Genomic DNA, 25,519 nt, shown 5'->3' with positions numbered 1-25,519 from the left:
ATCATCCTAGCATCAGAACGCCCTGTGAGAGGCTGGGGCAGCTCACTGAGCCCCACTGCAGCCTGACCCCTCCCTCTTCCCGATCCCCCTTCCTTCCCTTTAGCAGACTCCGATCCTGGAGCACTCCTAGAACACCCACTGCACGCTAACCTCTGCCTCCGAGTCTACTTCTCAGGAACCCAATCTGTGACATACTCTGAATCCAGGGTGTGGGTTTCCATTGCTCTGAGAGATCTTGCACCTTACTTAGAGAAATAAACTTACCCAAAGGAAGACAAAAAATAAACAGCTGCATGGGGGACATGGAAGATGAAGAGGGCATGGCCCCTGATGCTCACAGAAGTCAGAAGGGAAAACAGATCCACCAGCTGACAGTCAAGATATTAAATGAAGGGCCCGCAAGAGCAAGATGGCAATTGGCATAGATGCTTGTAAAGTCCTGCTTTGGGGTCAGTCTGGAAGAGGAGCAGATTACAGAGTATGAGCTCTTTAGCACCAGGATGAGTGTGAGGTTAGAGGACAAGCCCATTGGGCCAGGCACATCCTCTCTCAATCTGGGGACCTTAACAGATGTAGGGTGTTGAAATGGGGGTGCCAAGAGCCCAAATTATATCCTGTACTGGTCATACAACATCTGGGACACTGGGCTCAGCTTAGAGCATCACATTTTAAGGAGGATACTGACCAGCCCCAGCTGCACACCAGGGTGCTGAGGTCTGGAACTTATGAGAGAAAAATAGAAGTTAAGGATGATCAGACCAAAGACTTGGGTGCCAGTGTTGTCTTCCAACCATTTAAACGTCATGGTGTAGAAAAGGGTCAGAGGGCAGAGCAAGGACCAGCAGGTATAAGTCACAGAGGGGCATGTTTGGGCCATCCACAAACGGAGCAGGCCACCTTGATAGCACTATGTCCCCATTAGCGGGAAATGCCCCCTCAAAGCACCTCGTGGATTAGGGTCATGGCACATCTACTGTCCTCCAACATCCATTCTTCCCTTCTTCCTTAGTGTGTAACAGCACCTCTGATTCTTAGCTGTGCACATGGCTGTCCAGAATTAAGACATTTCCCAGAAGCCCTTTCAGTTAGGGATAGCTATATAACTCAGTTCTGGCAATATAAGGGATATAAAGCATGTACAACTTCCAGAAGGTGGCTTTCAAGGATGGCAGGTTGGGCCATTCTTTTTTTTTTTTTTTTTTTTCTATTTATTTATTTTTGGCCGCACCGCGCAGCTTGTGAAATCTTAGTTCCCCAACCAGGAATTGAATCTGGGCCCTCGGCAGTGAGAGCTCGGAGTCTTAAACGCTGGATTACCAGGGAATTCCAGGGCCATTCTTTGTGTCTTTCTCCTTTCTCTTCCCTAGACCATATGGGTAGAATGACTGGAGCTCAAGCCATCATCTAGGACTAAGAGATAGCGCAGCAACCAGCTAAAAGGAGCTTGGGTTTCAGAGTCCTTTGCCGTCTTATTTAAGTCGCTGCTATTTGGAGTTTTCTGCCATGAAGAGCTGATATGACTCCTAACTAATACAGTGGTGACCATTTGTTGGCTTTTCTGTCCAGCACTTTCCCTTTCTCTTGAAACAGTACTTCCCTTCTTTAGGGAAACTGCTCTTCTTTTGGCCTTTCCTGCAGCTTCTCCATCAAGTCCCACTGGGGACTGCCAATCTTAGTGACTCAACTCCTGCCTCAAGGCTGAGAACTGCTGGCAGCCTCCTGAGGAGAGAACAAGGGAATAAAGGCAAAGTGCAGAGAGAAACAGAGACAAGAGGAGGAGGGGAAGAGCCCGGTGGTGGTTGAGTCTCTGGCTCCAGGTGTCCCGAGGCCCCACTGAACCCTGCCCATCCTAGGTTGGTTCTAAAAGGTAGCAAATGTCCTTCTACAAACTGGATGACTGTCACAACTCAGAGAGTCCTGGCTAATGTGGAATAGCATGTAACTAAGGAGCCGGAGATAGAAGGCAGACAAGCGCTGAAGTGGCAGGAAGGAAACAGAGAGAGAGAGTGCAGAAAGAGACAAAGGAGGTAAGGGTGGGCCAGGCCTTGAAAGAAGCAGGGGATTCCAACTAGGAGATGAGGGAGGGCACCCCTGAAGAGGAACATGATGGAGGTGGAGGAGGGAAGGAAAATGAGCAGGGGTGGGTTTTGAGAGTCTGTGCGGGAGAAGAGGGAGGAAAAGTAGGAAGGGTAGTGGGAGGCACCTCACGTCACTCATGTCAGGCCGCAGAGTTGGGACTTTATTCTCCTTAGTCAGCAGTTCTCAGACTTTAGTCTTCCAGTTCCTTAAAAATGCAAATTCAGACTCCAGCTGTGGGCGATGAGATGCCATGGAGCAGGAAAGTGATTGGGGTGTTTAGGAAAATCAGACAGAGACAGTAGAGTAGATTGGAGATGGGGAAACTGAAGACGATGGACAAATTGACGTATTAGAAGGTGGTGGAAATTTAAATGATAAGGAAGAGGGGGAAATCATGAGATAACTTTGAAATTCATGAAACTTATGAAAACTTTGGAAATTGGACGAGGGCAGTCAATGGTGTCTCTGTAAGTGAGAGGGAGACCTACAGCCCTGACAGCATTTATCAGGAAGGTGGTGGTGGCCTTACTTAGACATGGTGTACACCTAAGCTCCTTCAGAAGAACCAAGTAGAAATTTCTGTAGGCAGTCGTTGCCAGAGGCTGGAGCTCAAAGAAGCACTGCTGTGGATGTGGTTCTTATCAGCCTGAAGGTGAAAGCTGAGGGGCGAAAGTGGCTGAGACTCCGAAAGAGAGCAGAGCGGGGAGGTGGGAGCTGAAGGCTGAACTCTGCCGTTCCAGGTTACAAGGATGGGAATGTGCACAGAGCCAGAATCCTAGAACCATACAGAACTCCTCACAGATGGAGAAACTGAGGCCCAGAGAGCGTGAGTATCTGACTTCAGGTCGCCAGTTGGTTAAAGCAGAGCCTGATTTTCAGTCTGCAGCTCCTTCCTTTTGCTTTTGTAGGTGTTCCCATGTGCATGCAGGGGACAGCATCTCCCTAGGTGCCATTTTATACCCAGTAGCAAAAATGTGCCAGTAATTCCAAAGTGTTCTAAAAGGTTAAAAACCTTCTCCTTATACAATAACTGAATTGAGGCGCTGGGAGAAAGAAATCTGATGAGTTTCTCAGCCTGACAGGGACATGAAGGCCTTTTCTGAAAGGTCATCCAGCCCTCTGCAGAAATGCCCAGTCACAACCAGGGCTTGCTTGGTTTGGGAGGAAACTGAGTGGAGTGGGTCTCACTGGCCCCCACCACTGGGTGAAGCTGGGGTGAGGCAGATGCCAGCCAAGCACTGGGGGGTCCGGAATAGGGTACACTCACTTGGAGAGGCTTCTGGCCTGGGCCTGGGGAGGGCACACAAAGGGCACTGCAGGCTTTCTGTCCTCCGGCAGTCTTGTTTGGGACCTCCTGCCTCTGGCCTCACTTTCCAGAAAGGTTCTGGGGTACTAAAGGCCCATAAAGCTGCTTCTCACCAATCCCACTTCTCTTTTGTATTTTCCCCCTTTATCCATATCAGGGCGGCAGCATGCCGTAGTGATCCAGCATAGAAATGAATCAGTTTTGTTTTACAATTAATCTGTTATATGGTACATTTAAACTTTATATACTTTTCCTGATGTGTGTGTGTTTTTTTTTTTTTTTTTTTTTTTGAAGGGAAGAGCAGGGAGGGGAGAGAAAGCAAATAAGCCCCAGGCCAATCATCCAGTTTACAAAATGTTTCTTTATCAGACAAGCGCTTTCACCCCTGGAGAGTGTTCCCCTGATGCATGTAATCATTTGTTCACGAAAGGCACATAGTAGCTGCTGTCGAAATGAATCAACGAAGAAATAAGGGGATAAGATGAGTAATTTGGACAGAGTAAAGTCCTGGTGAGGAAAAGAAACAACACTGAAAAGCTGCTGGAAAACACTGAATGAGCAAGGACTCTGGACACACCCTGATTGTTTCCAGGCCCATTGCATCAAACAGGGCACACCTGTAGGTAGAGAGGCCGCCGCTGAGCAAGGGGTTCTTTGTCAAGGTCTCCTCACCCACCCCCACTCAAACCTGTTTGAAGGCAGCAGCCCAAACAAGCAGGAAACTGCCCTTTGTTAAAGGTCATGGGAAACCGAGGTGAGCAGCCAGGCGAGCCCAAAGCCAGCAGTCCCTGGCTGTCACCTCAACCCTGATTGAGGTGCTGTCCCTTCCCTCATCTGCACAAAGCCAGTTGGGGAGGAGGGCAGCGGGGGCAGAGGAAACCGGACCCTTGTTGGGAGGCGCCCAGCCTCAGCTCCTGGCCCTGGCCATCTGGGCAGGCCACGTGTTGTTATGGTTTGAGTTGACCAGCTGGAATCAGCAGGGGGGTTGTAAGGAAGCCACGGTTAATTAGGAGAAAGCAAACAGGACTGTCACTGGCTCTGCCAGCCCTTTCTCCTAGTTCTCCCGCAGCCCCCTCCCACCCTTGTCTCTACCCCATCAGCTCTCTCCTTCTCGTGCCTTTTTGCTGCCTCTGCTCATTCACAGCGAACATCTGAACATCTGTGTGGCTCTTGGCTCTGACCAACTCTTCCTGGGCGAGGTGGGAGGAAGGCTGGAAGAGCACACTCATCCACAGCTGGGACCAGAACTTCCTCAGCCCCGAAGCCACAGACAGGCTGATCCACCCATGGCTTCCTAACTCTTGCTTTTCCTCTGACCTGAGCCGGCTGTCCTGTTGGCCAGCAGCAAGTCACTTAGACCAGATCATCTCTGCTGCGAGTTTAAGTTTTTCTTGGCAAAATGAACACTTCTGGGTTCATCTGTTATGAATGTTTCCCTGAACGTCTTCATTAGGACGGTTTACTTGGGACTTGAGTTCTCTCAAGGGTCCAGGACAAGGGGTGGGGTAAAGAAGGAAGATTTTCTTGGAAAATGGGGTGGAAACAAGGGGGCTGGGCTCCTGGGAGGAGGAGGTGGACAGAAGATTGTGTCAGGATAAGGAATGGTTCATTGGCCTCCCTCCTCTCATACATGTTCACACAGTGTCATTGCTGCCCTTCAAGGCCCAGGATTACTACTGCAGCTGGAAATAGTTCTTCCCGTGCATGAGAGTGACTCTGCCAACAGCCCCAGAAACCCTGGCTCCTGAAGAAACCTCTCCTTTGGGTGGCAACTACCACTTTGCAGCCCCCCAGAGAAGGGCCCTCACTCCCTTATATCCCACAGTACAGCTGTACTAGAAAATACAACAACAAAAACCACAACATACCCAACTGGGGACAGGGGTATATAAGACTCACTAATGAAAAGATGCTGTTTTTGGAGTAGGAAGATAGGTCTTAGAAAATATGTTTGAATTAAAAGCAACCTAAATGCCTAGTAATCAGGGATTGGTTAAGTAAGTTATGGCACTTGTAGACAATCAGTTAGTATACAGCCATTTAAAACAGTGCTAAAGGGGATGTCGTGCTTCCACTGCAGGGGGTTCAGGTTTGATCCCTGGTCAGGGAACTAAGACCTTGCATGCTGCATGGCTCGGCCAAAAATTTTTAAATTAAAAAAAAAAAAAAAAAACCAGTGCTAAAGAACAGAAAAAGAGATCAAACAGAGATTCCAGAAATAGATCTATACCAGATAAAATGCAATGGGTGGAAGTATGACATTCTTAATAAATGATGCTGGGTCAGTTAAATTTCGCTATGGGGGGAAAATGAATCTTAATCCCAATCTCAGACCACATAATAAAACAATTCCAGATGAGTTCAGATCTAATGTGAAAGTTAAACAATAAAGTTTTTGGAAGAAAACATAGGAGAACATCTTCATGACCCTGACAAGGAAAAAACTTTAAATAAGAAACCAAACAAGCCAACCAAAAAGGAAAGAAACCTGATAAATTACACTGTTAAAATTAAAAACAATGCTTATCGAAAAATATACAGTTGACCCTTGAATGACACAGGCTTGAATTGCACGGGTCCATTCCTATGTAGATTTTTTTTCAATAGTAAATGCTACAGTACCATTTGACCCTTGGTTGATTGGTTCCCCGAGTGTGGAACCAGGAATACGAAAGAACCTCGGATATGGGGGAACCCTGTATACAGAGGGCTGACTACAAGTTATACTCGGATTTCTGACTACGTGGAGATCAGTGCCCTGACGCCCACGTTGTTCAAGGGTCAACTGTAATACAGAAGAACGAAAAGGCAACCCACAGAGAGGCAGATGACATTTGCCATACATACATCCAATGAAGGACAAGTATCCAGAATATATAAAGAACTTCTACAAATCAATAAGAAAGACAACCCACTATAAAGTGGGTCAAAGACTTTAAAAGACATTTTACAAAAGAGGAGATCTAGATGGCTTATAAACATATGAAAAGTGACTCATCCTCATTTAGGCATCAGAGAAATGTAAATTAAAAACACAATGAGAGGGCTTCCTTGGTGGCGCAGTGGTTGAGAGTCCGCCTGCCGATACAAGGGACACAGGTTCGTGCCCCGGTCCAGGAAGATCCCACATGCCGTGGAGTGGCTGGGCCTGTGAACTATGGCCATTGAGCCTGCGCGTCCGGAGCCTGTGCTCCGCAACGGGAGAGGCCACAACAGTGGGAGGCCCACATACCGCAAAAAAAAAACAACAACACAATGAGATCCTACTATGTACTCACCAGAATGGCCAAGATGAAAAATCACAGAAAATATCAAATATTGATAAGGATGTGGAATGCTGGGAACTGGTACAACTACTATGGAAAACTGTTTGGCAGAATCTACTTAAGCTGAGTATATACATACCCTATAACCGAACAGTTTCACTCCTAGATATAGTCCCAAGAGAAGTTTGCTCTTGTCTTCACAAAAATCATGTAGAAGAATGTACATCACAGCACTATTTGTAACAGTCCCACTGGACATTATCTAAATCCTGTCAACAAAAGAAAGGATAAGTAAATTGTAGTATAATCACAATGGAACATTATACGACAGTGAGAATGAATGATGACAACAATATATAACAATACGGGTGAATCTCACAAACATGATGTTGGTGAGCAGATGAAAGCAGACAGAAAAGGGTACATGCTACATGAGATTCTGTTTATATAACGTTCAAATGCAGGAAAAAGTAATTTATGGCGCTAAAAGTCAGGATAATGCTTACCCTTGAGGGGGCAGTGTCTGGAAGAGGACACCAGGGGGTGTTCTGGTGTGCTAGTAATGTTCTACTTGTTGGTGTGAGTAATGTGTTCCCTTTGTGAAAATGTATCAAGTTGTATACTGATAACCTGTATACTTTCTTATATAGGTTATTCTTTTTTTTTTTTTTTTTTTGCGGTACGCGGGCCTCTCCCTGCTGTGGCCTCTCCCGTTGCGGAGCACAGGCTCCAGACGCACAGGCTCAGTGGCCATAGCTCACGGGCCCAGCTGCTCCGCGGCATGTGGGATCCTCCCGGACCGGGGCACGAACCCGTGTCCCCTGCATCGGCAGGCGGACTCTCAACCACTGCGCCACCAGGGAAGCCCTAGGTTATTCTTCAATAACAATTTTTTTTTTTTAAGTAAAGGCTAGTCTCTTGAGCAAAATCTGGTCTCAGAGAGTTCTTTTTTCACGTAAGGGCTAATTACGCAAGGATTCAGAAAAATAAGATATTACAAAACAAAGACTATGCACAGTATTATTTCATATTGCTGAATGCAAATAATGCTTATCTCTGGATTATGGATATTTCTTTTCTCTTTATTGTCATATTTTTTTACTATGATCATGTTACTTGTCATTGTAGAAAATATAAGTTGCTTTTTAAAATAAAATTTGATTATATTAAATTAGGATATGATAACGAAGGGAGGGTTAGCACTCAAATACTTTAGCTCACTATGTCCAAAACAAACCCTGGGTGGGGCTCTGTTACTGCCTTGGTCCCAGTCATCCCCAGAAGTTGGGGACTTGTAAAGAAACAAGGGGTATGGTACAAGCAGGACGGGCTCAAGGTCAACTGTACAAAAGGAAAGTATATAGAAGCTACATGAACAGCCAAGGATTTCCTTATCCTGGCCAGAACACCTGGACCTATACACCACCAAAACCCTCTGCTCCACTCCTAATCCATGTGTCCGTCTCACTCACCTAGATTGACCTTTCTCTCAAGTTTCCCCTTCCCAGCACCTGTTTTTGCTGAATTTGATGTTTTAAGGAAACCCAATGCCACGTTTCTCCCACTCTCCTCATCTCTGGTGACACCACTCAAGCTCCCCATGCAGCAGCTGCTCTGCATCCTCTTAGTCTACAAGTGTGGCAGTCCCAACTGGAAGATGGACTCCTTCCCTCCCCTTCATCAGGGAATGTGCTCTGCCATTCAATGAGCCTGATTTTCCCACCCTTGAATTAGAGTAGGATAACTAGAAAATCCCCCTTCCGGTGTGGAAAAGAATATCCTAACCACAATGTGGAAGAATTGAGCTGTGAATGGCTTTCCTTTCTTATGTAGCTCTAGGGGAATATCCTATACACCCTGCAAATCCAAAAGACAGAAAACTGGGCAGCTGTGTTTTCTTTCTGGTACTATAAGCTTCTTTATTAGGCAAGTATGTCAAACTTATGAAAAGTACCTATAGCACAAAGGCCATTTCAGTAATTGCGCTATTAATAAATTATGTTTATTGAGCACTTATGTTTTATCCCATCTAATCTTCACAAAAACGGTATAAAATAGGTTCTACCCATTCACTCAACAAGTATATAATGCACTCATTATGTGTCAAGTGCATAATGGATGCTGGAGCTATGAGAGTCAACCAAAAAAAACAATGTCCTTGCCTTCAAGGAGCTTACAGTCTGGTGAGGAGACACATACTACACAGATGTAAAATTACAGTTGAGTGGGGTACTAAGATGGAGAGGTATCTGGTGCTGAGAACAAGTAACAGGGAAGTTAAGGAAGACTCTAATGTGGAAGTGAAGTTTGAGCTGAGCCCTGAGAAATAAGTTTACCAGTAGCCACAGAGCAGGCAGAGGAAATAGCTGAGCAAAGGTCCTGGGGCCAAAGGTAAGCGCCAAGTTATGAGAATGAAAGACGCGCGGGGGGTGGGGTGGGGGTGGTATTAACTCTATCCCAGGTCTGCGAGATACCTGATGTTCCAGAACCATTGTTTCTAACCATTTCAACTGCTCTGGTACAGACTTAAGCCCAGCCTCAAGAAGCTGAAAATCCACATCTCACTTGAAGAGAAGAAAAAGTTTTAAAGAAATAGGGGCAGTGCATGTGATTTTACCGAAGAAGCCCGCCAGGGAACGAAAGCGACCTTGGGAACTTCGAGGACTGGCAGACAAGAGCTAACCTCCCTAGACTCTCGGAACAAAGCACAGACTTCACACAACGCCGCACCGCTTTGCGAAAAGCGGGAGAGGTGAGGAAATGGAAGTAACGGACAAGAATAACGGAGCTAGAAGCCCACAGGACGCAAGCTTCCGGCCCACCACTGCGGCTGCGCGCGCGCCGTTCCGGAAGCGGAAGGGCACAAGAGGTCAGCGTTGGTTTTCAAGATGGTGGCCCTCAATGTGCTGGTGTCCGGCTGCGGACGGCTGCTCAGAGGGCTCCTGGCAGGCCAGGCCGCGGCCAGCCGGGCCCGGCCTCCAGCTCGCGGGTTCAGGGAAGGTGAGTCCTGGGTACTGGTGACCTCCCAGGGTTGAAGAGGAGAAGCGAAGGTTGTTTCTTTCTGCCCCCGTGCGCCCCTCCCTCCCTTTCCTTCGCGCGGTTCCGAAACGCCGGAGATGCTTGGGCTCCGGGAGTGCTTGCAGTTCCCTTCCAGACCCTGATGCTGTTACTTTGATCTCCCACCCATCGTGATTGTCCTCATGCGTGGGGACGGGGGTGGGGGGATGGAGATCGGAGAGAAAAGCCTACTTAGTTAGCAGGGGCAGAAGAGAAACCTTTCCCAGGGTTCAGGAAAATTTTTGGTTAGGGTCTGCATGTTAATTCTCCGTTCCGTATTAGCCGAATCGCCGCCTCCTTCATTAAAGAATTCCTGCGCCATCGGGGAAGGACATCTGGATAACCTCCCCCGGGCCTCCCTTTCCAGTTTCTCATCTGAAAATGCTGTAATCTCATGGCAGCTTTTTCTACCTGGGCCGCTAGTCTGGGAAGTGGAAGCTAAGATGGAAAGACCATTGAACAGTTGAAACAGAGGCATATGCTGGATGGTGGCTTTGCTTTTCATTAATATTAAGTCTGGAAAAGCAGCCTGATTCTAGTATTGCACCGAGAGCTTACTGAAGGCCAAGTGCTGTACTTCAAGCTGTTAAGGGATTCTGGAGAAGAAAAAATATAACCCTTTTCCTGAGAACTTAGGTTCTAATAAGATGATATGATACACTCCAATAAATGCAAGTTAGGTATTAGGTATTTACATGCGGAAGTACAGGGAGATTAGGTTACCGGCAACAGCAAACCGAATTGGAAGTTTTCATGAAGGGGGTGTGTCTTTAACAGGCTCATAAAAGGATGGAATCTGGCAGAGAGTGAAAAGGTCTTTCAGGACATAGTCTTTGTGCACTGCTGGAAGCAGGAAAGGATGAGTGATGTGCAATAGAAGTGAAATGGTTTTGTGTGTGTGTGAGTGTGTGTTTTTAAGATCTGGTGTAGTATTGACCAGCATATCCTTTAACTGAAGCTGAGAAGAATCCAGAGGAAAATAGTGATCATTTTTGCCAGGGGGACCATAAAAGTCCAAAAAGAAGAGCCTAATGAAGAGAGCATTGGATTTGTCTCAGAAAAGGTCTCTTTTTTTATCTTTCAAACAGCAATTTCAATAGAATGGCAGACAGGGAACCCAGTTTGGGGAAATGAGAGATAGTTCATGAAGAAATTAGGTGTGTTTGAAAAATTTAGCTATGAAGGGAAGATGGAACATTTGCTAGAAAGAACAACAACATCCAGATACTGCCTGGTTAGCATTAGATAAACTAATTCATTGATAAAGAAAGACAACAAAGAGGTGTCTTGGATAAGGTGTTTCATCTGTTCCCATGCTGCAAAATAGGCATATGCCCATAACATTTTTGAGGGCGTCTACCAAGTGTCAAACACTAACGGCTGCAATTTACTTATCCTTTATGAAATCAAAAGTTGAAAACAGTTTTTTGCTATGTCCCCAGAGGATAAGCAAGCGGAAGAGTTTTGATTTTTTACAAAGGAATATTTGAGATTAGAATTTTTCAGTTGGAGAGTTTGTGAAATGCTGGGCTGTATGATGAGATGGGTGTTTGAAGTCTTCCTTGCCATAAATACCTGGTAGCTTCTCTGAGTTACTGTCAGACCTAAAGGCTAAATAATTGAATTGATGTGATCTTACATGAAGGCATTACCATATTCTATATTTTTCTTGAGAACCACCTATCTCCAAAGCCTTTAAATGAAAAAAAAAAAAAAAAACTTAATATTCTATCCATTATGTGTAAGGCTTAAAGAATTACACATAAAGCTAATTTTGACTGGTCCCAGCTGGTATATTTGACACACAAATAATACTGTACACATAGAATTTAAAGTCATGGAGAGGGGGCTTCCCTTCCCTGGTGGCGCAGTGGTTGAGAGTCCGCCTGCCGATGCAGGGGACGCGGGTTCGTGCCCCGGTCCGGGAAGATCCCACATGCCGTGGAGCGGCTGGGCCCGTGAGCCATGGCCGCTGAGCCTGCGCGTCTGGAGCCTGTGCTCCGCAACGGGAGAGGCCACAGCAGTGAGAGGCCCGTGAACCGCAAAAAATAAAAATAAAAAAAATAATCAAGTCATGGAGAGGAAGCTGGGTGTCTTGCTGAAAATATTCAAGCATTCTACTTTTCAGAGTATCAGATAGTACTTCCTTAATTTTAGTCAGAGTTCATGGGCACTCAACACCACTCCTCCTGCCTATAGAATCTCTCTATCCGAAGCAGTGATTCTCAATTGGGGGCAGTTTTGTCCCTCAGGGAACATTTGGCAATGTCCAGAGACATTTTTGGTTGTCACAGCTGGTGTTCATGGCATGTGGTGGGTAGAAGCCAGGGATGCTGCCAAGCATCTTCCAGTGCACAGGATAGCAGCCCTCCACAACAAAGAACCACCTGGCCTGAAATATTGATCCTGCTGCTATTGAGAAAGCCTGGTCTAAAGTTTGACAGAGGGACACACAAAACCAAACAAGGTAATTACAGAAGAAGCAAGACTAAAGGAAGACAAAATGGAAGTTGTGGTTTGCTAAGTGCCTGCTGCAAACACTGTGCTAGGTTTTCCACGTACACTTATTCAGTCTTCTCAACAGTCCTTAAAGGTGAATATTACAGGCATTTTTACAAATGAGGAAATCTGGTCCAGAGGTGTTGGGTAGCTGCCCAATATCACACAGCTAGTAAGTAGTAGAGTTGGAAGAACAGCCAGCACCCTTCCCTCCAGTAACATCACCTTGGTGTTCCATAGCAGGGCTTCCGCGTGGTTCCCTCCCTTCCCTGAAAGCTCTTGTCAGTTAACTTGCTGGAGACCATTTAGTGTTCATGATTGACACTGTCAGACCTAGCAAAGGTTAGACCTTGTTCCTGCCGTGTCACTCTTAGAGCCCTTGTGAAGGAATGCATTTAAAACAAGAAAAGTAAACACATATGACTATCTGAATTAACAGTAATGATCTGTCAGACCCTCAGAGCAGAGTGTGTTGAAATGAGTAAAGGCTGAAGGGAATTTTCTTCATCTTTTCCTAAGGGAGCTTCCTGGAGGACTTAGCATTTCAGACAAGGATATGCCTGGCAGGATGGGCATCCTTATAGGTAAAAGCTTTGAGAGAGGAGTGAGCAAATTGGGGCCTTTAAAGAATTCAAAAGACATAGTCCAGGGACTTCCCTGGTGGCGCAGTGGTTAGGACTGTTCCAAGTGCAGGGGGCCCGGGTTCGATACCTGGCCAGGGAACTAGATCTCACATGCGTGCTGCAACCAAGAGTTCACATGCCGCAACTAAGGAGCTGGCGAGCTGCAACTAAGGAGCCCGCCTGCCGTAACTAAAACCCAGCACAACCAAATAAATAAATAAATTAATTAATTAAAAAAAAAAAAAAAAAGACGTAGTCCAGAGTAACCTCCTAGTGGAAGGAGATTTTTATGTAGCAGTAAGACTCCTCATTTGAAGGATGGGACATTCCCTCAGAGGTCCAAGGGGAAAGGAAGGGGTAGGTGATGAGAGAATCAGAAAACTTTCGTGGCAGAATTAAAGGTGAACAGAAGGGAGCAGAGCTTGAGCAAGGAAGGAGTCTGAGGAGAGTAGTCAGTGGCCATACTTAGCCAACATGCGCTGTACTCCCTGACCCTGCATAAGGTTGTTGGTGCTGCCGTTTAGCCACCTTGCCATTCGGTTGCTCCGTCCCTTCATACTCTACTTGGGACTTGGTTTCCATGGATCCTTTCCAAGAAGAACCTTGGTCTCTGGGCACTTCCTGCAGCAGTGCCCTCCACTCCTCGTCTTTCCGCTCTCCTTACTTCCTCCTTTACTAAACAGCTGGGTCTTTATCCCGCTGCAGTTCACTGTGTCTGCGTTTATGTGGCCATCGGGGTCTTTTTCCATTCATTGCAATCTCACCTTGATGCTGTTTGCTCTAGACTTACAATTCAGTTATCTTGGACTCCATCCTAGGTGAGTATTTACTGAAGTACTCAAAGGATCTCTTTATGAGGCATGGACTTTGTTAGAGTGAGATTCCCTTGCTTGGTATAGTTCTCTTTTCTCCTCTAGGGCAAAGACTGTGTCTCCTAGTAGGCTGGAGCTCTCCACAGTGGGTGGAGCCCGGCTGTACACTCCATGGGTGCTCAGCAGATGTGTTGCCTCCTGTGGCACAGATTATTTGATGTGTATGAGAAGTGCCTATCTTAGAAGATTTTGGCCCTTAATTCTAGTTTAGGAAACTGCTTTGTATCTTTCCTTAGTTTACTTGATACAGCCATATCTCGGAACACAAGAGCAATTCCATCTTTTCCTAAACAAGTTTTCAGTTAGTGACTAACAGTTTTTTATTAGTCCAGCTTTTCTTATCCACCCCCACTTCTCTTGAATGGAGAGGAGGCCAGGAACAAATGGATCTCAGGTTTTGTTTGGTTTTGACATGTTTTTGTATGCATGCTGAAAAGCAATATTATTTTGATTCCTAACTCCTGTTTTCAGAGGCTTGAAATCTCCTAGGGCCTCTTCAGGCTCCGGTGGGCCCTCTGTCCCTGCACTGAGACACCGCCCTGACCAGTCTCTGTCGTGTAAGAGTTCTCCAGTCATTCCTTCTCATTTGACAAATTGTCTCTATTAGATAAGCATCTGCCTATTGTTTTACCCACTGACTTATAGTGAGATGATTCACTGGTTCAGAGTTGCTGTGTGGGGAGCTCATTAACAGTGGAGCTTGCTACGAGCTTTGATCTGTCTTCCAGGGTCCAGTGGGATGACTTCAGGGTTTGGTTCTTTGCCGGGAGTGATGTGTGTTTTGCTAGACTTGTTTACTTGATGGTTAGGACCCAAGTGCCTCCACCTAGAGGGGAAGCACATGTTTGTCCGCTTCATTTCAGGGCACTGTTCTCACGCTGACTTGAGTGGTACTGGAGTGGGTCTCTCCTTTTGTTTCCTATCAGGATTCTTAAAAACTCGCCCCCCACCTGTTGTTGCTCAGATTGGATCACCCTCCGTCCCTCTTCCAACTTGGTTTTTGCAAATTTGCAAAGTTTCCGGGATGCCTGGCAGCCCTGCTGGGCTAGGGCTGCGTCCTCCTGCCTCCCTACTTTTGTAGGCTGACACAGTGCAGTGACCATCTCCCTGCAGCTGTGCTGGCCACCAGACTGAGTACCAGTTTGAGTCTCACCCACATCCCATTTAGGCTGGTCTCTGTTCGAAACAAGTAGATCTGTGCGGTGACACATTTTCTCCTAGGGAGAGAAACCTAGTTTGTCTTTGAATTGATTGGTATACAGTGTTCTCTGGAGAAAGCCTCGGGGCCTTTCTGGCCGTTGTTACTCCTTTGTGTGTGTGGAGTTGAAGTTGAGAGGCTCTCAGGTTGGTTGTTTGAAGTAATGAGTCTTTATGAATGGCCTTGCCCAGAAAACAAACGGGGGACAATTCCAGGCAATCTGTGCCCAGTTTGGTGTCAGTCAGAGAGCTCAGTGATCACAGATGCTGCTGTGGGCCTCCGGGTGGGTTAGAATTGCCTCACTTTTTTTTCTTAGACATTTTCATTCTCTCTTTTTACTGTTTATTTTTTATTGCAAAGGCAGTACATGTTTATTTTAGAAATTTCAGAAAATCACCTCCTCCCATCCCTGAGGGAAAACCAGTATTACCATTTAGGTGCGCAGCTGTAGGGGTCTGTGAGCTTCCTGTAATCCACGTCTAATTGTGTGTACACTTACGGACGTGTTTCCAGGGCAAGGTCCGTAACTTTCATTAGATTCACAAAGTTAACCTTAGGCTCTTTCTAATCTGTACTACTTCTTTCCTTGGCTAGGGCTGAGTAGAACTGATTGTGGTAGCCAAGCTACTGTTAAAATATGGTTTTACTATTTGGGGAGACAGTTTGCAGCCTACTATGTGCACTCATGTTTTCTGTTACAGTAGTTAGCAGTCAGAAGGGCATTATGAGAAGTATTTTGCTCCCTAGCCTTTATGGAGCATCTGCAGTATGCCAGTTCCTATGCTAAAAGCCATGGCTTCTTTCTCTAAAGAAACTGGGAGACCAAGGAGAATCTCCAAGAACTTTCTATGTGATTATATTTGCGGAATGTGGGTTATTAGCTTGGTTCTTCCTTTGGATATTGTTGAAGTTGTCTTTCTGCATCCTGGTTAAGTAAGAGGAAATATGTGCAGCCTGGCTTGCGTGCCTGTGTGCGTGCGACTTAATTGTCTTGCCCTCGGGTTCTCTTCTGACTGCCTCAGCGAAGAGCTGAGGGAGGCCCTCTAGTGTGGAACTGCAGCACTCTGCAGTTCTGCCTGGACCCCATATCTGCAGGCCCCTCATTCCCACCTCTCCCATCACCCCTCTCCGGTGTGGATAACAAAATGCACCCCTGCAGGGAGAGGAGAGGATTTGACTCACACAGCTGCCCTTGTACAGCTTTAACACAAGGCTCTCAGGATGTTTTAGGAGTGAACTGGTCTCATTACTTATCCACCGTGGGACCCCTGGAGCAGTGTTAGTTCAGTGCTGTATCTTAGATTGCAAACTCGTCAAGGTCAGGAATCATATTTGTCTGGTTCTCCTCATGAAAGAACATATGCGATGGGTATTTTTGAATGTCTTTTAGCGGCTTCTGCCCACTTCCCACCCCCCACCTTCAACCCTCAACTCTTAGGCCATTGTTGCTAGCCACAGTAGGGCAAGGTCTTGCCAAGTACCTTGGATGGAACCAAGATGAATCTAAGCTTAGAAATGCAGAAACAGTGTGGAGACCCTTAATCCCAGACAGATGATATGACGTGGGCATCGGGGCTTGCCCCCACCCAGCCTCCAGGGCACAGAGCCTTGGCACTGGGAGGTGAACCCTGCACACTTCCTTTTCCAGGTCAGGGCTGTGGGAGAGTGCAGAGAGAGGGCTCCGTTTTTCTGCATGTGTAGAGTTTGAGCTGTTACTTGAAACTCCCTGTTCCTTATTAAATGGCTGACCTAGTTTTTCCCTTTTATCTCTGTAGTGGTGGAGATCCAAGCAGGGAAGACAACTATAGTAAGTATCGTCGCGTTGGCCACTTCTAACATCTTTAATGCTTGGAGCTGCCTGGCTGCTCCTCTGAGGGAGGGTGGGAGGCCCCAACTGGACTCCTGGCTTCAGGATCTGCTCCCTCTGTGACCATAAATCCCACAGTCTACTATTTTCAACCTGTGTGTGAGAGTGTGGTTAATCAGGAACAGTTGCTGTGCCTGGACTAAGGCATCTGTTACTTGATTAAAGTGGCCCTTTGTATGACAAGAGCTCATAGGTATTTGCTGATATGTTCTTTGGCGGGTGATAAGTCAGTTTTCCAAAGGGGAAAACTAAGGTAATGACAAGACTAGAGAGAGTAGACCCCGGGCGAGGAGCCTGGATCTTTCCTTTCTGCCTAGAATGACTAAGCTACTACTCCTTCAGTGATGTAGTTAGAAGGTGACGCTCTCTGGGCCCTGGGCTCATAGCTGGCACCCTGTCTTCTCTGTTGGTGAGAAAGCTAGCACAGTTCTTCACCCACCTACTCCCCCCCTCCCTCACTGGGCCCATCTCACCTCCCTTCCTCTGGGAGTCATGGGGCCTAGATTATCCTATAATCCCTAAAAGACAACGTTGTTTTCACATGGCCTTCCACGCCTCCAAGAAATCCTCAACCACTCCACCGAGTTCCCAGAAGCTTCTGTAGCTTCCATGTCAACCAGGGATTTAACCCTTTGGCAGCCAGTCAAGATCAGTCCTCCCTAAGGCCTTCTTATCCCCAGGACAAGCCTTAGGGTTCCCTCTTTGGGTCTTCCCCAGAACACTCCCTCAGCCTTTTCACTGCTTAGCCTCACAACAGTTCTTTCTAGGGGGATCCCATTCCCTTAGGGCACCTTTTTTGGTTCCCTTATCTAAAGCCAAAACAAGTATTCACCCTTTAAACTCCATGCTGGTGGAGAGAAGCACATCTGGCTTTTGAGTGTGAAGAGTGTTTTTCCTGTGGGGCGTGAATTTGCTGTTTGTGGAATGAACACAGAAGTATGTGGCCCCATGAGAGCCCCTGGGGGAGGTAACCCAGCCATGCCTGGAGAGGCGCTGCCATGGCTGACTTTGGGTATTACTCTCCAGGGTCTCACTTTCTTCATCAGTAAAATAAGATCATGATTCCGCCCTCACTAGGTTGTGGGGTTAAATGAGATGATACATGTGGACCATTATTAGCACAGAACCAGGCCTATAGTGGGGAGTCAATAAGTGTTAGCTCTCCCCCACCAGGCCCACCTTGACCCCCTCCCAAGTCCTTCCATATACTTGCACATTTTCCCTAGCGCACCTCTCCCTTTCTGGCATAGCTGTGGTGGCCTTGGCAGAAGGGTAGTAACAGCACCCTGCATGGCCAAGCCTTGCTTCTGGCCCCCTTTGCCTTCTGCCAGTTCTTCCCTGGGAGACAGTGTTGCTTCCCTCCCAGAGACTCTCAGACCTGTCCCAACATCACGCAATCTGTGGCCTCAATCAGCAAGGCTTTCTAAACTCCCCTTCTTGCAATTGGAGCTGATGCCCAGATCATTGGTTTATTGAGCTTAGTAATTCCAAGGCTGTGTCACAGGATACAGCAGCCATGGAGGAGGTCACTTCACACGTGGCCTCAGCACGGTTTGAAAGGTGTCATCCAGAGTGACAAGAGGAGGAGGGCAGGGGAATGTATCCTCTCCTCTGTGTTTTTAGAGAGAGGGGGGAGGAGGAGAGCGCACACAGTTGTCTGCTTGTATAGGCCTAGACCAGCCTTCTCAGCCTGGCACTGCTGGCGTTTTAGACTGGCTGGTTCTGTGTTGTGAGTGGGGGCTGTCCTGTGCATGTAGTGTGGTTAGCACCTTCCCTGCTAGAGGCCAGTAGCACTCCATCCCCCCGTGGGGATGATCAGAAATGTCTCAGACGTTGTCCAGTGTCCCCTGGATCCTGTTTTTAGGCAACCCTGCCTGGTTGAGAACCACTGGCATAAACTTACCTCTGTCAGATAAAACTGGAAACTGCAGTTTCCTCTGAGAAGGACATGCAGGGTGGGAGGGAGACTTCCTTTGTACTCCACATCCCTGCACAGTTTGAAACTTTTTACCATGTGCATTTATTACTTTTTCCCAAAGGAGAGAGAGGGAGGCATAATGTTCTGGAGTTTTTGTCTTTTTGAGGAAGGAAAAGTAGCATTCAGCTGATACAGCAAACCCCTCCCTCTTGCCACCAGCATTAAGTTCAGTTTCTACTACCCTTGCAGACCATCAAACCCATCTCTGTGGCCACCCCAAGGTCCATTATCCAGCAGCTATGGAATCAGCACCACAATTCTGGCGGAGAGACCCGTTAGCTACTCGCGTGAGGCCCCCAGAGATGAAGTCTCACCAGCCCTCCTACCACTCGGGGGGTTGTTTGAGGATGAGAGGCTCTGCACAGCCCTCTCCCTCACAGGCTCTCTTTCTCTGCCTCCTAGATTGAAGGCCGAATCACAGGGACTCCCAAGGAAAGTCCAAATCCCCCCAACCCCTCCGGCCAGTGCCCCATCTGCCGCTGGAACCTGAAACACAAGTATAACTACGAGGTGAGTCTGGGCACAGACACACATGTCTGCGCATCTTGGAGCTCGTGTTCCCCGTGGGCTTAAGCAGCATCTCAATGAACCACCAAGACAGAAGCATTTTGTCCAGTTTTAAAAATGCTCAGGCTCCACCTCCAGATGATTCTGTTGGCCTGGGGTGGAGCTCAGCCATCATTATTTTTTAAAGCTCCCCAGGTGATTCTAATGTGCAGCGAGGGTGGAGAGTCACTGACTTAGTTCATGGTCTGGTTGTGGTTGATTCAGACCACCAGGGCCCTGGAGCCCCGTCTCATAGGGCTATGTTCCCAGGGGAGTGGAATCAGAATCTGAGCTTGGCTTTCCTCCTTTTATAATGAGGGCATCTCTGGAGAGTCCTTACTGTGATCTGGGGATACATCATTCTCTTTCCATATTGGAGCTACAAAGACCCCTGTTTGCTGTAGGTCTTCTAGAGCTGTTGTTTCACAGAGAGATGACAAGAGTGAACAACAATAGGTGAGTTGCACGGGGTGCTGCTCTGTGTGTAAGCACCTACGGGGCATAATTCACTTAGTTTTCACAATATCCCTGTGACATAGGTACTATTTTCATCCTTGTTTTACAGATGAGGAAATTCGAGGCGTGAACTTGTTAATGAACAAGTGCCTCAGATCACCCAGCTAGTAAGTATCAGAGCTGGGACGCACACTCTGGGGCTACAAAACCCAGGCAGAGGCTACGATCCCAGCTAGTACTCTATATCGTGTCTAGAGGTGGGGCGGGCCTGCGGGAAAGGACGCAGCCCTGGAGAAATCCATACTTGTCCTTCAACGTTCTATTGGTGACATTAAGCAACCCTGTTTTTAGGTTTCAGGTGATTCGGACTCTGGGCCAGTTTGACCTGCAGGTTGTCCCTATGCCCCTCTGTGGAATGGGATGACTAAGGGCAGAGATCCCGGTCAGGTGGTCAGAGCAGGAGAGGCCACATGTCCACGGGATCTGAACAGAATGACCCAACTAATCTCCTGGGCTGGGAGCCTTGGCTTCAGGCCACCCCGGGGTGGGGGTGGGGGTATTCTTTTGACCTGTCCCGGCCCTTCCGCTGATGGCCACCTGAAGTAACAGGGAACTTGCAGGCCACGGGGCAGTGCTCTCAGCTTCTTGTGACATGGAAGTTAGTGGGGTCCTGGCCATACTTAGAATCCCAGCTGTGGATAGAGAGGTGAACCCCACACCTGCCTGATCACCATGGGGCACTCTTCCTATGAGCCATTTCCAGGAAATGGACTTGGCTCTGTTTATCAAGCAGAAGAAATCCAGTCCCCTCCAAGGTAAAGGCTGAAGAAGTTGTTTTTCTTTTACCCCTTTCCGCTCAGGGCACCACCACTTTGAGCTGCACAGAGCTGTCAGCTTTCTTGGCAGCCTGCAGTGGGGGCACTGGGGCTGTGAGACCAGTGTATTATCCCTGGATAATCCAATCCAAGTTCTTTTCATCAGATTCTGGAGATTACGGGGGTGGCAATTGGGGGCCTGGGTCCCCCGGGAGCTGTCCAGTGATTAAAACAAACCTGCCGTTATACGGCGAGGCACCTGCCAGGGCAGCGAGTCAGTTTGAGGACCAGGACCATGGAGACAGGCATGCCAGGCCCCTCCGAGTCGGGTGGGCGACTTTTCCTTAACCCTCTCAGCCATCCTGTGAGAGTTGGGAGGGGACGTGGTCTTTCTTGATTCTGATTCTTAATTGTTGACTCTCTCCTTGACTCATCCAAAGCAGTCTGATGGTTCAAAGGAAGCCCAAGAATCCATTTACATCTGGTCACAGGGGGCTTAGAAGATGTGGGATTTAACCTCGCAACCTGGCCCCATCCTCAGCTTGTTGCTGCCTGGGGCTTCAGAGGGCACGGCACAAGGCTGAGGGGCTCTGTGGGTCTTCTGGGCTGTGGCATGTAGACTCTGGGGGCGGAAATGGTACAGGTTTTCCCTGTTGTGCAGAAGTACATAACATACCCCCTACCTCACCCAAGGAGGAGAACACACCTTTCATCACCAGGAAAGATACCGTGGGTGCATGAAAGCTTGTTAACCTTCTTGAAGAGTTCCTGTTCTCTAACCTAGTCTATCGGAAGACTTATCTCATGGAGGAGCTGAGGACTCCTGGGGTTGGTAATGGGGTCGGGAAATCTCGCTAAGTTGGGATTGAACCTTTGTTAGGGTGGAGGTAGCAGGCCTGCGTGCAGAGCTCTGTGGGGAGGGAGTGGCCTCAGGTCTGTTCCGGGGGAGCCTCAGCCTCTTGCAGTGCCAGGGTACAGCAGCCTCCCCTGGAGGCCACTCGGCCCTGGCTCCCCAGCAGCAAGTGCCCGTCCAGAGGACCCTCATCTCCTCTGTTTTCCATTTCCACTAGGATGTTCTGCTGCTCAGTCAGTTCATCCGGCCACACGGGGGCATGCTGCCCCGAAGGGTCACAGGCCTGTGCCAGGAAGAGCACCGCAAGATTGAGGAGTGTGTGAAGATGGCCCACCGAGCAGGTAGAAAGCACCTTGGGCTAAGAGGGGCAGAAGAAGGCTGTGGGCACCATTTCCACCCTCCAGCTGCCCCGTGTTCCAGCCCCTCCTGAAAGGGCAATGGGTATCCAGAGGCTTCATTATACTCACCCCCTAGTGCCAACCTCCTACCCCCTTGGGCTTTCCCTCCAGCCCCCAAGAGCTGCACAGGGAGCTGCAGAGACCATCCCCTTAAATGCTTTTCTCTCCACTCAGGTCTGCTCCCAAATCACAGGCCTAAGCTTCCCGAAGGATTTGTTCCAAAGAGCAAACCCCGACTCAACAGGTAAGCAAACCTGGGCTGGGGAGGCTCTCTCCTGGAGCTCGTCCCACAGTTCAGGAAAGCTGGAGCATTCTGTCCCTTCCAGCCTAAGCACCCACCCCATCAGTCCGACCACTGTGCACGCCTCTGTTACCCTCCCCTGCCGGCCTCAGCCTCTTTCCTTGTCCCTCCCCAGTAGGGCACTTAGCACAGGGGTAAGAAGGGTAAGAAGGTCGTTCTTCTTGTGCTAATGTGCTTATCTTCTGTTTATGACATCATACTGGGTTGCTATGGGAATGTCAGAGCACTTCTGCAAACTTTCAGTAATAGCACTGGGGTTATTAAAGGGCAAAATGAGGCCTTAGAAATAGAAATGGGAAGGCTCTCCGGGTCAGGGCCACTGTACATAGCTGCGCAAATCGTACACTGCAAAACTTTAAGGCAGCATCCAGGTAGACTAGATAGAGTTGTGCAGTTAACAACCTGCACAGCTGCACATGGCATCCCATGAGGTCCTGAGGTTTTATAGAGGAGGAGAGCAAGTCCCCTAGGTCCTAGAATCAGTCAGTCTGCCTTTCAGGTGGCCCCCTCTGGTGTAGATATAGATTCCTGTCTAACACTTAAACAGCTGTCTCTGACATTACCACACCCACATACTCCTAGAACTATAATACCCCCTTGTTGAGAGTAGATCCAGGTCTGTAAAATCGATGTTGGTATTTCTTCTTGTTCTCCCGTATCGTATCAATAGACCCCTTGCCTTCAGCCTGTCCCGCTGCCACTGGAACTGCACTCTGTGGTTAAAGCAAAGCAAGATACCCCACCCCCAGCAAATCTCCTAGGCTGATCCCCAACAGAACCCAGGCATGGAGGATGAGAGGCCAGGCAGATACTAGCCATGGATTGCTGGGCTGGGGGAGCAGGGCCAGAGCTGGGTCTTCACTGACGCCTCGCCAACACCCTGGCCCCTTGCCCATCTCCACCTGCACCTCCCACACTGCTAGCTGGGCCATGTGCCAGCAGCCCCGGAGGAACGGGACATATTAACCTCTTCCTGTCTTTCCCAAATGTGCTGTGGACCTTTCGGGGGTGGAGCCCACCCCTACTCTGACTTGTTAAGAGACAGCAGCAGGCCTAAGGACACAATCCATCCTTCCCTCAGGCCTTTGAAGCAAAGCCAGGCTCCCTCCCATATATCCGGTGTCCTTTAACGTGACACAGGATTGATGATGCGTGGGGGCTCTTGGGTTGCAAAGGCCACCCTGGGGAGGAGAGGGAGTCCTGGCTACATGGGAGGCTGATTCCTTACAAGGGACTTTATGATTCCATCCAGAGGTCCTTGAGCTGCCATGCACCGGCCCAGGCTGTGCGGGGCCCCAGGGAGCCATGCGTCCTCCTTCCCCGCTCCTTCAGGAGAGGTAGGAGGAAGGAACCTTGGTTCTTCTTAGAGCTGGAGTGTTCCCAGAGAACCGTTGGAGGCCCTCAGCCCCCTCCCCTGCCAGCTGGCTGCTCCTTGTGGCACAAGCATCAGGCCCAGGGCCAGCTGAATGCCAGCTTCCCTGGGGTCTCCAGGGTGGGAGGGGCAGGGGGCCTTTAGGGCAGCAACTATGGAGAGCCTGGTGAGCCTCGGGATCTGGGGTCTTCAAACCCAAGGAGCACCCCTTTGGGGGAGGCTGCTCCCACACCCCACCTCTTCACCCACCCTTCTGAAGCCTGGGAAATGCCAGCACAGGGGCCTGCCAGGTCCCAGCACCACCATAGGCATCCCTGGGCCCAGCCCACTGCACAGAGGCCCCCCCCTGCTGGGGCACTGACAGCCACAGTGGACATGGGGAAGCCCTCTCCTGCCGGCCTACCTCGCACGTGGCATGGGGCCAATACCACCCACAGCTTTTACTTCCTCACAAAGCTCAGAGCAGAAGACATAGGTCCAGGGGAGCTCAGTTGAAATGTACAAATCAGCAGTCATTTTTTCACTCTTAGCTAAAAATTTTCAGCCATGGTTATTAATTTTTTAAATTAAAACCTCTCATTTGAGGGTCTCTAGAGGCGGCTGGGTTGAGCCCTAACCTAGTGTGGAAGCAGGGGAGGATCCTGGCCTTTGCCATGGCTGAGCTTTCAGGACGAAGGGTGGGCCTCTCTGGACGGGATCCAAGTTTCATTCTGGACGGAGTAAACCCCAGTCCCAGCCGGCATGAGCCACTTTTCCGGGAACTATCAGGGCCCTGCTGCCATCCCCAAAGGAGGCAAAAGGACTATGGGTGGCAGCCATCTTTCCCCACCCCCACCCCCTCCTACTTACAAGAACCTTCCTGGCCCCCATCATGGGTTGGGTGAGGGGCAGGGATCCTCTACGAGTTATGGCTGCCTAGGCTTGTTCCCTGAAGGCTGGGGTGGCAGAGTGAGCCAAGTGGGGGAGAGGGAAGGATTCCTCCAGGCCCTTACATCAGCCTCTCCTCTCCCCGTGACTGGGCCACAGAGGGACGATCTGCTCTCTGAGCAGCCTCTTCCTCCACCTCCTCCCCCAGCAAATGCACACAAACACTGACGACTCATAAAGATCCAGGAAGCGTGTGGCCTTGTGCTGCCTGACCCTGGCCACACACACCTGCGGCAACAGGAGCCCAGCCCATCTGTTTACAGCATACTCAGCAGTTGGTCCCAGGAAAAGCCCTTCTCCTTAAGAAAGGAAAACTGGTGAAAGGGTTTGGTTGGCCAAGCGTGGCTTGGGCCTGAGGAGGCCATGCCCGCGGTCCCACAGCCGCCTCTTGTCCTCGCTCCACAGGTACCTCACCCGCTGGTCTCCCCGCTCCGTCAAGCCCATCTACAACAAAGGCCACCGCTGGAACAAGGTGCGCATGGCCGTGGGGTCCCCCCTCCTGAAGGACAATGTCTCCTACGCGAGCAGGCCTTTGGTGCTGTATCACTGACTGAGATCAGGGCCTCCCGAGAGCCGGCCCTGAGCTCATCCTGCACTCCTGCCCCATCCCACCAGGGTGGCCTGGCTCCTCCAACGTGGATGGCACAAGGGCTAGCAGGTCCAACACCAGTGCCCTGGGCCTGCTCTGCAACAGAGCTGGGCGCTGGGTGCAGGTGGGGCAGTAGAGTCCCCAGGCAGCTGCTGTGGTCTCGTGACTGGCCTGGGCTCATTGCTGGTGGACAGGAGCTTTGCCCACAGGAATGTTATAAACCAGCTTGTACTCACCCACTGGGTGTGCGCCCACTGCTTGGGAAGTGCGGGGGACTCGGCCCGTTTCCGGCCAGTCACTGATCTCTTGTGATGGGCCATGTGAATGCAACAGGGGAGTTCACGGGCCAAACAGGTTCCCTTCCTCTCTATTGACAGCTGTTAGCTTTTTGGCCAGGGGGGCTGCAAGTAGGAGGTAAGTTAGGCTGCCCGGCCCATGTGCAGCTCTCATCTGAGTCCAAGAAGCTGCCCTCCTCAGAGGGCTCCTGGCTGTCACCTCCCCCCGCCATTTCCTCCCA

At 49.1% G+C, this 25,519-nt stretch overlaps 1 protein-coding gene across 1 annotated transcript; it reads left to right on the top strand.

Annotated features, from left to right (window-relative positions):
- The first annotated feature begins 9,525 nt into the window (after positions 1-9,525).
- On the top strand, positions 9,526-25,238 carry MRPS18A (mitochondrial ribosomal protein S18A). Its single transcript, XM_082637477.1, has 6 exons — positions 9,526-9,651; positions 16,676-16,707; positions 19,148-19,255; positions 21,633-21,756; positions 21,988-22,057; positions 24,819-25,238. The coding sequence occupies exons 1-6, from the start codon at positions 9,540-9,542 to the stop codon at positions 24,961-24,963; spliced, it is 591 nt and encodes a 196-aa protein (XP_082493603.1). The 5' UTR covers positions 9,526-9,539; the 3' UTR covers positions 24,964-25,238.
- Positions 25,239-25,519: the final 281 nt, after the last annotated feature.

This window comes from Mesoplodon mirus (genome assembly GCF_964341445.2).
Source record: "Mesoplodon mirus genome assembly, chromosome: 12".
Lineage (NCBI taxonomy): Eukaryota > Metazoa > Chordata > Mammalia > Artiodactyla > Ziphiidae > Mesoplodon > Mesoplodon mirus.
The sequence above is the reverse complement of the archived record's forward strand: the minus strand, read 5'-3'. Positions and strand labels throughout refer to the sequence as shown.